Source organism: Phallusia mammillata, chromosome 1 (genome assembly GCF_965637545.1).
Source record: "Phallusia mammillata chromosome 1, kaPhaMamm4.hap1.1, whole genome shotgun sequence".
NCBI lineage: Eukaryota > Metazoa > Chordata > Ascidiacea > Phlebobranchia > Ascidiidae > Phallusia > Phallusia mammillata.
The window spans coordinates 28,267,185-28,277,494 of NC_137252.1; the positions used below are offsets into that span (position 1 = coordinate 28,267,185).

Sequence of the window (10,310 nt, forward strand, 5' to 3'; positions counted from 1 at the left end):
GCAAATAGTCCAATACAGTGACAATGCTAAATACGTTATCTGTTATGCTTTCCACTTGGAATTTTAGCGATGAGTTCTTTAAAAAAAAACTGTCCAAGTGAGGCGCCTACCTTTGATACCGAACTTGCAAAACCTGAACCAGCAAGTGGGTGATGCTGCAACTGACTAAAAATTATGTTTGTGAAACCTTTTCATGACTGCGCCCATCCCTAAAGTATTGTGGTAAATCGCGCAATCCGGACTAACCCCTGTTTAACATACAAGTTATTTCGAACCAATTCGCTTTATGCTGCGGTGGAGCGATTGCACAAATGAGTTCCGCTGAATGCGATTGGAAGATACCGAAACGTAACACGATGTAACGGAACCAATTCAATTTCTAATCGAGGAAACCGGGTTTTTATATCTTGCTCAGTGGTCAAAAAAAGTTGTGTTTGATTTATGTCTTTCTTTGATTTTTTGTTCGGATTTGTTTTTTGTGGGATTTAATTACTATAAATGCCCAACGACAAAATTACAAAAAAACACTCCCTTTAACGACAAATGCTAATGGCAGAATTCATTTACAAGCAAATAATTAGTGTAAGCTGTCGATTTTAAACTGCAAAACAAAACACAGACTATACGCCCAGCGTAAAGGGGATATATTTTTGTATGAACTGGTTCGAATTGTGTACATTTGATCATAATGAGCAGTCCAATGGTCGTTATTTTCACAACCTAACCTCAGCCACCTGTCAGTCACAGAGTTGTAAGTCGGGTAGGGCTTTTCGGGTCGGGTTCGGCTTCACGTTTCTTCAAAAATCGGGCCTGACTTTAGACTCTGTGTCAGTATTTTATTTATATATATATATTTAAGTAGCCAGTCTCTGGACCTGATTAATGTCAAACAGCCCTAAAACGCCTTGTTCTGAAATAATTGTCTATTATTGTGTTTGGTCTTTCCTGAGGCTTCGATGTATAGGCCTGTCAATGTAACCTTCGGGTCTAAACGGGTGTCTCAAAATCGATTCGGGTTTGGGTCGTAATTCGGGCATGTACTCTCGGGCCGGGTTCGGGCTCTAATTTCGGGCTCGTTTACAACTCTGGTCGGTCAATATTTTTGATTTTGTTTCGCTAAAGTGATGGAAAATTTCAATGTTGTAAATGAACAAAGTTATGCTTCGTTAGCAAACAAAGCTTTTACTAGTGCATGCCCTTGTGGTCACGTGGGCTTAAACCAATATACAGCAGGCACAAGACTCTTTACGGTTTTTAAATACTCTAGTCTAGTTAAAGCCGCAGAACCAAGTTCTTTAGTTGCGCCAGATAAAAATACACGATTGGAAACTGACTAAACACCAAGTTCTTGCAATCTTTACACCCGTTGCCGTATATACATTAAAGCAGGAAATTACATGATGCTTTGTGCTTGACGTGGCCATAGTTCTACTTTTTGTTTGATTCATTTGCGCATTTTACAAGCAAAAGGTTCAAGACTGTGGTTTTAATGTCGTATAGCACAAGCTTACAATATAACGTTATAGGCCGAAATGATGCCCACAAATGTGCGACGTTTTTAATTATAAGGTGCGTTTTGCTAAAATGTCAAATGTACCAAAAAATTACATATTATCAGTCTAAAAAAGCAACTTTTGATCGGTTTTGCCAAAAAACGAAAATTCGTTTCGTAAATTTCCGTGCGTTCGTCATGGTTTAAGTTTCAAATTACTCTGTTGACTTATAACAGAGTAAAATATGTATTGATATTGCCGCGTGGATAAAGCAAGATATTTTAATTGTGGTTGCGTTCGCTGACGGGCGCTTTTGGCACCTCCCAGTAAACAACGCAGGGGTACTGTGGTACTCAACCCGTCGCTCTTTGATAGGTGTTATAGTATTTTATCATCAACTCGTGTCTACTCTACTTTATTTGCTTTAATCGAACAAAAGTTTATTTGCTTTAATCGAACAAAGAAGTTTTAAAGCAGGGCATTGTCGTTGGTTGCCTTTTTTGGTGCTTTCTTTTTGCCACAGCTTCTTAAGAAGATCAACAATGGCCCGGGGTTGTTTGTAATAAAAGCTTCCCCTTCTTCAACTGTCTCTTTCATCGGTTGTTTGTTCGTTTCGGGAACAAGCAAGAGGAGAAGACCTGCAATAAAAAGTCAAGAAGGTCAAACGAGAACTTGTCAAAACCGGTTTGAACCAGATTAGCAAAGTACTTAGTCAGATGTTACCGACCTTCGAAGAAAGTTTACCAGTTTGACAATAGACTAGATCTTACTTTAAGAGCTGGGTTACAATTAGAAACATTTTAGCCTTTGTTAAGAAAAAGCAAATTTCTATCTGTTGGCTGTTGAACACAAATTCTCTCAAAGCAAAGAACCCACCCACCTGAAGTTATAGCCAATATTGCAAAGATAGCATAAGAAAGGTTGGGTACAACGAGGCCGACCATAGCGATGAGAGGTGAAGCGATGCCACCGACACGTGCAAAGGCACTACAAGTTCCTGTAGCCACGCTCCTGTTAATCAAACATTGTTAAACATCCGACTTAAAATTATAAGACTGTAAAACCGTGAAACTAAGGTTGTAAAATGGGTTCGGTGAGGTGTATGGCCAACCTACAACACAATCTTGGAGGGTTAGATACTTATACTAACACTCGTATAACTCGAACCTTATTGGCGTTGGGTACATCTCCCCGACGTGTATGTACGTCACACTAAATGCCATCGCTATAGCGAACTTTCCAATCAGAGAGCAGCCAATCAGCAGCCAAGTAATGTCTGCAAAAATTATGCCTTAAAATTTTTTGTGATCGCAAAGGTGCATGATTTTAAAGTTTATTTTAAATGTAAACATTATTTGACGTGTTCGTTTGATTTTCTGTGGGTTTTTTCTAACCTGGGGGAATCTTTGAAACCAAGAAGCAAAATATTCCTGCCACAATTTCGCTTGTAACTCCACACAACCTTCTGCCTGCTCTGTTGACTAACGGGATCACCAGCAGTACCGATATGGACTCGCCCAAAGCGTTCAGGAAAAGATTGATAAAGGGGTCACCACCCAGTTCCGCAGCATTTAGAGTGAGGCCGTAATAGACACACGAGATGACGAACCTTAATAAAAAGGACAAGGCGTAAATACTTTAGTGTACATTAGAGGCATTCTTTTACATATACTACACTATATATTTTATAAGCGTGTCATCAGTTTAGCGGTTAGACGTTGTCAAATATTTCTTTCCAGCTCTGTCGGTTCGAGCAGCATCGAATTGGCTCCACAAGTGATGTGGCATTCATTGCATGTTTAATTCGCTCTATATATTGCAGTCGTTGCCTTCCCCGTGATCTCTCGCCGTGGGGTCGTCCATGTAAGCACAAATATTCCAAAGTTTTGGTGTGTCGATATATGTTTCCATAATGTTTTAGACAGTGTTTTCAATGCAAATCCAATGAATTGATGTTGAACATTCCGATGGAATTGTTGGTCCTAGGTTCTTTCCATGAAATTCTTAGCAAGCGACGATAACATTACATTTCAAAACTTTCAAGCTTAGCGCGATCGGTTGTTTTCAAGAGCCACGATTCCCAAGCATAGGTAGCAACAGGCCAAACCAAGATTTAATTAGATAAACCTTTTTGCTGTTGCCAATGGTCGCATATTTTCAATTGGAGTAGATATTTTGTGTGACTGTTTTGGCTATATCTAGCCTCCGACTGATGCTGACCCATTTTCTTCAGTGCCTAGCGGAGGGAAGTGTCTGTAAGTCCCATTGATAAGCAGCTAATTAAGTACCTATCCCGCTGCCCGAATACTACACTTTAATTTGAACTATTACTTGTGGCTGATTTACTGAATGGTAAAGTTTGACAATGCGGTCCATGCAAAAGTATGCAAGGTTGCATAAAGTGGTCTTTCTAGCAAGATAAGCTCTGTGTTAAAATACTTCAAAAATTATCTGGTTCTTACCATTGGTAGAAAAACACGAGCGATACTAGACGAATGTTTTTGTTTCTTATCATATCCATCGGACCAGGAGCCTCAGTGTTTTCCTTTTCTTCTTCGGCCCCGGCTTCATTTTCAGTGGCTTCCTCTGTTAACCGTTTTGATGTGGTTTCTTGCTCTAAACCTGTAAATTATGATTCATGTTGTAACGTTTAGCAATAAATCCCAATACAAATCGTTTGTCTATCTATCCGTTTCAATGATAACACTACCAGTAAGTGTACGGGTAGAACATTCAATTTGTTACTATATTTTTTGACGTCGCTTACAAAGCGAAATGCATTTGTCTTATAAAATACAAAAACACGTGGGAAGTTTAGTCTGGCATTTACTGCAATCCTGAAATGGTGATCCTAAGTCTTCGCAATTCTTTTCTTTATTTGTAATTAATTTTCTCTTCGAGGAGTTTAGTTTAATGTGAACAACAATAAATATATATTTTCTTCTTGCCATATTGACATGTTTGAACATTATTGTTGGACAAATAGTGTTTTGTGTTATAAAATACCACAGCGGAAAATGAAGTTGCCTTTTAACCATCCGATAATAAAATGTTTTAATAAATGTCAGTTCATACCTTTGTCATCTAGTGGTATTGTGACTACTTCTTTGCTGTTTCTGCACTGTGACGACATCGCATTGACGTTTCGCATTCTGTTGATGACATTTTCGGCCTCCACGTGCATGTTGTTTGCATTTAGCCAGCGCGGCGACTCGGGCAGCAACCTCAAAAATCATTAGTCTTTTTAAACGCTGCAACTGAAAACTTTGCAATTCATTTTGCCTGGAAATTGCGTTTTAAGCATATTGTTAAAGATACCTTCAATTTTCGAGAAAATCGTAAATTTGTTGAAGAAAACTTATAAAATTCGATTATAAAACAGATATGTCTTCTAACGATGCGCATTGCGCTAAACTTCTCCTAAAAACGTTTTAGTATCATCGTTGTGTCCTTCACCTATAATCGTTTGAAACCCTTACGCAGATTTGTTCTGCTGGGTTTTTTATTTACTGCTTTCATGGCGCTGTGTTTTCCTGACAATAGGGCAACCAAACTTAGCATAGCTCATTTTACACCTCCTATTCAGTTGTGGGATTCAGCCGGTTCGCACCGGTTCTATAGAACCGTCTGACGAAATTTTATGAGATCAGCAAATCGGTTCGCATTACTTTTTGCTGTCAATGGATTTGGAACAGAAGCGGCTGAAAAATCTGACTTTTGTGATAGAACCGACTGACAACAATTTGAATCCCACCACTGCTCCTATTGCATCGCAGCAGCATGTAAAGCTATCAATTTATCCACAATACAATTTGCTTACCACCATAAGATAACGGTTATGACGCATGGTATGGAGAGGGCAAGATGTAGGCTTCTCCACTCCCTAGTGCAGTATGCCAGGAGTGATAAAAGCATTAATCCGACGGCAAAGAAGACCTCCATGAACTGTGCAAAGGTGGCTCGATGCCGGGCAACTACCAGTTCCGAAACTTAGTGAAAAGGGTTGAATTTATATTTAAGTAATGTATTATCTTCTTGATATTTTGTTTTTGGCGTTTTGCGTTTAAAAAAGCTTCGACAAAGCGTACCTAGAATGAAGAGAATGGGAAAGTTGCCATAGACGAAATATCCGTTGATACATCGTAGGACCAAGTACCATATGTATGTAGGACTAAAAGCGGTTGCCACTCCAGTAATTAAGGTTCCAACTCCGCAAAACAGAAATGTATTCCGCCTTCCATATCTGTCCAAAAACATACAAATATTTATAACTTATTACAAATATTAAGTAGACAAAATTTGTTACTAAGTTAGTGAATACTTTAAGCCTTCCATCTCTGTACAAAAACATACAAATATTTGTAACTTATTGCAAATATCAAGCAAAATTTTATCGATGACCTGCCATACATGTCCCTTTGCTCATTACATGGTGTAAGGTTTAGTCGCTTTTTTATGTTCGTTAATTCAGGCCTGACTTTATACTCGGCCACATGTGAGTCGTATTTTCTTTTCGTAACTTTAGGGCCAAACTCGGGTTCGGGCTTTTACTTCTGGGTGCAATCCCCTATTTAGTTTGGCGTCAAAGCACCTAAAGTCAGATTTGCATGTTTGACTGGTTAAAACAGTGGTTCTTATGCTTATACAGATCGTGTACCACCTGACAACTTTTTCTATCGCTGCGTACCACCTAAACCAGTTGTTACCAACCATTTTGTATTCTCAGACCCCTTTTACAAATTGGGTAGGTCTGCGGCCTAATTTACCGCAGGTCTTTACTAAACATATTTGCCTCCATGGATCCCTTGATCCATCTCACGGACCCCTTGGGAGCCGCGAACCCCAGGTTGGAAACCACTGAAATAGACCTATTTTTCCGACCTGGTAAGCATATGTAGCTATTTCAAATGAATCTCTAAAACACGAGTTTCACTCAAACCAGAACAGATCAGTTGGGTCAGTTGAGTTGCAATTTTAGATCGGACTCAAATTGGGCATCACAGAAACCTACTCGCGTACGACTTGATAAGCTCCGCCGTACCACTAGTGGTACGCGACCCACAGTTTGAGAACCACTGGGTTGACATCACCTGTGCTGAAGTCCACAATTGTTGTGCTTAGCTTATAAGTAAGGTTTTTATACCTGTCTGCTATCCAGCCAAGAGTAATGGCTCCCACCAAAACACCAAACATAAAGGTTGTCTGAGAAATGTAACCTGCCATCGAGTTTCCGCAAGCCAATGAAAACTCGGTTACTATGGTTTTGCGCATGAGTGATCTGTCGTAAATCCAGCTGTCGCAAGCTTGTACATCCGGGTTGGAGTGTTGGTTGGTAACGCTGAAGTTGGCTGAAGTCGTATTCCAGTACATGCAACCAGTAGTTGTGTTTGGATTAAAGTTGTACCTATACGAATTGCGTAGAAATGCAAATAAACTTGTGACCTGGTGTCGAAAAATTAGCTACATGTGATGTAAAACTATATTTTCTATCGTTATGCAACTGCCAGCACAATTTTTAAATTTCAAGGATATCTTTTATTCTACGTAAAAAAAACAAATTCAGACAAAAGGCATTGATTTGTCATTTTTGAAGTTACTCGAAAAAACTTTACCAAAGATTAAAGGTGAAAAATCAATTTATTATACGGTTGCTCACTTGTAACATTCTGTTTTTTGCTTGGATGTAAGTAGGCCTGCTGGCAAACGGCTGCTGATTGGTTGTGACATGTTGCATGTCTGTAAAAAAACGTATAATTCATAACTAATACGTCCTGCAAACTCGTAGGTTTCCGCTAAAGGCAGGTTTGGGTTTCATTACAATTCGATTTTATGGTATCGTCAAGAAGAAATTTTGTTAAATTGCAATTCGAATATTTCGTACCTCTTCAAGCCATGGCGTGTAATCCACGTCGCAGTAAAACTTTGGCATCATCGTTTCGAATATTGCTGCTCCCATGTTGGCTCCCACCATTATGAAGGGCAGTGCAGTCATGATCACCAACCAAACGTGAAACAAACCGCAATCACCGGCCTCTTCCAACGCCACCTCTATACTGCTACGATCCTTGCCCCTCATAGCACTCATTGTTTTTTGTTTTATTACTAACTTAGCACCCACTGTGTCTGTTAGTCTATAGATCAAATGTTCATGTTAATTTTGCACAATAAATGCATGTTTTCTTAAACAATACTGCAAGTATTCGGTTTATCTTTGTGCTTTGTAAAGGACCACACTCTATAGTGTTTAGTATATACAACCAACTAAGCTTGCAGTCTCAAAGCAACAGGTAAGCAGATGGAGCTGGCCAGTAATTTACAACATGATCACCGTACCACAATTTTGAAATAGTTAAAGAACTTCAAAAGTGGCGCACCCAAAAACTAAAAAAGTTTTTGAGACGATGTATCCTCACACCATAGCGGGCTTGTAAAGAGTGGCAGTTGCTCGTGTAGTCACTTTACATGGTCCAAGGTGTTGCTCGCTCTAAATCCTGATTTTCCTGTTTGTTTCTTTTGAGCGCTTTAACGGTGTTTGCTAACAACATTACGTGGGCATGAGCTGTGATCACTCTTGTAAAAAGTCCTGACTCGGCGGTTTATTAATACGTTGTAGCAAATACGTTCACAGACGTACTAGACTTTTTAACACGAAGTAGAATCAAACTGACCCGAATCCTATCTTATCGCATTTCTTTTTGGAGCTTAAACTGTCTTTTTTAAAAGCAACGAAGTGTTACAACTTTTAACCAGTAGCCTACATTGTGTCCAGAACATATAACCCAGCAACCTTAGACGAATCTATGCGGCCGTGAACACGTGTATTAAAACATATGTATTGGCGACCGTGAATTAAATAAAACTTAGTAGTCTGAATGTATTTTATTTGGCTGGAAACATATATTACCGACCAAGTAGCCATACGCGACAGACTTTGTACATCTATTATATGCAAACTGTTAAATAAACAGGTATCATAAAAAATTAAGACTGATTGCCAGTTCGTTCAGCTGAATCAATAGATAATGTAAAAAGTCAATCTGGTTATAAGATATGTCTTACTTCTTCAAACCAGTAATACACAAACGAAAAATATGAAGACACTTGTCGGTCGTTGGTAAATTAAAGACCTGTGATGCGGCCGTCATAGAGGAAAAGTTGTTCACTCGTGACTACGACTTTAAAAAACACTTGCCTTTCGCTTTTCTTGTCTGTTTAATTAGAAATACATATTTACATTATGCGTGGCCGTATAATCCGTGCTGTTTTTGTCAAAATCATTTGAGTGCATGCGAACGTGTAAATCTTGGCAACTTTTTTGTAAAACAAGTTAATCCTCCACGAGAACATTCATGTCAAAATAACGTATGAAACACAAAAAATATGATCTCTACAACATTTTGCCTTGAATTCTCAACAACTGTGGTATAAACGAAACCATCCCGCTATTTATTCCTGCCTCTACACAGTCGTTCCTAATTCCTAATCCTTTAAAACTGCTGATCTCATGTGATCGAATTTCTGCTGCACTTGCAAGTTTAACTGAGTTGACGGAAACTGTCACTCTTTGCTTGCAGCAAGGCAAGCTTTATTAAATCAGCTTAAACAATGTTTTGCAAAACACAACTACACAGCAATCGTTATCGATCTACAAGTACATTAAGACTATGTCAAAACACTTGCCTCTCGCTTTTCTTGCTTGTCAAATCAGACATATATATTTACATTATGCGCGGCCGTATATTTCGTGTTTTTTGTCAATTTCATTCCAATACATATTAAGGTGTACGTTTTGGCAACTTTTTACTAAAATAGGTTAATGTTTTGACAGTGGAACATTTATGTCAACGAAATACCGCTCAGCTCTAGAACGTACATATAGTGCTGTAATACTTGGATACTTGCTGCATTGTATTTTTATCACAGAACATTACATACTTCAGGGCATTAGGTTTATCGGTAAACCAATATTTCCTTTGTGTCGCTTTCTTCATTACCACTATGCAAGGCTTTTGTAATTTTGAGGTTGCACAATTGTCAAAAAAGTATTTTGTAGCGATGTAAGTCATATACTAACACCATACCTCATGGTAGACCCACATTTAGCTAATTTTTGATAGGTTGAGCAAAGAGCACTTTTCCCGTTTAAAACGTTATATCTTTAATAATGCTCACGGTCAGGGCTATTAGGGTCGGGGTAAGGTATTAGCATTTAAAATTCAATAAAACTAACGAAAAAACTTAGTAACTTGGTACTAAAACTTACTTCCCAACCCAACCCCTCTTTAGTCGCTAAATAAATATAATTCAGCTCTTTACGTCCACATCGAAAAAAGCTAAATGTGGGTCTACCGTGAGGTATACTGTTAATAGCTCTACCGCAGAAAGTCTCCAATCCAGGCAGCAAGATCAAAAATTTTGCATTTTATTTCCAGTCATCGCAATTTCTTGTTGGCGATAATTGTTGCTGTTCAAATGACGTTTTTGTGGCTGTTACTCGTGTGTCTTAATCGAATAAATGTTTAAAAGCAGGGCATTTCTTGGTGCTTTCTTTTTGCCACAGCTTCTTAAAAAGATCAACAATGGCCCGGGGTTGTTTGTAATAAAACCTTCTCCTTCTTCAATTGTTTCTTTCATCGGTTGTTTGTTCGTTTCGGGAACAAGCAAGAGGAGAAGACCTTGAGAGGCATTAAAAAGTTAAGAAGGTTAAACGAGAACAGGTCAAAAACGGTTTGAACCAGATGACCAAAGTGCTTTGTCAGATGTTGCCGACCTTTGAACACAGTTGTTCAGTTTTGATATTAGGCTACATAGCTCATT

The 10,310-nt window shown here is 38.7% G+C and overlaps 1 protein-coding gene across 1 annotated transcript; it reads right to left on the minus strand.

The window, feature by feature from the left end:
- Positions 1-1,471: 1,471 nt before the first annotated feature.
- LOC145235762 (organic cation transporter protein-like) lies at positions 1,472-7,644 on the minus strand. The gene is made up of 11 exons (XM_080099608.1): positions 7,375-7,644; positions 7,150-7,229; positions 6,637-6,897; positions 5,582-5,736; positions 5,314-5,482; positions 4,569-4,717; positions 3,956-4,115; positions 2,888-3,102; positions 2,661-2,769; positions 2,374-2,504; positions 1,472-2,131 (listed from the first exon to the last, which is right to left on the minus strand). Exons 1-11 carry the CDS (start codon positions 7,576-7,578, stop codon positions 1,962-1,964), a joined length of 1,803 nt encoding a protein of 600 aa, XP_079955734.1. The 5' UTR covers positions 7,579-7,644; the 3' UTR covers positions 1,472-1,961.
- Between the last annotated feature and the right edge of the window lie 2,666 nt (positions 7,645-10,310).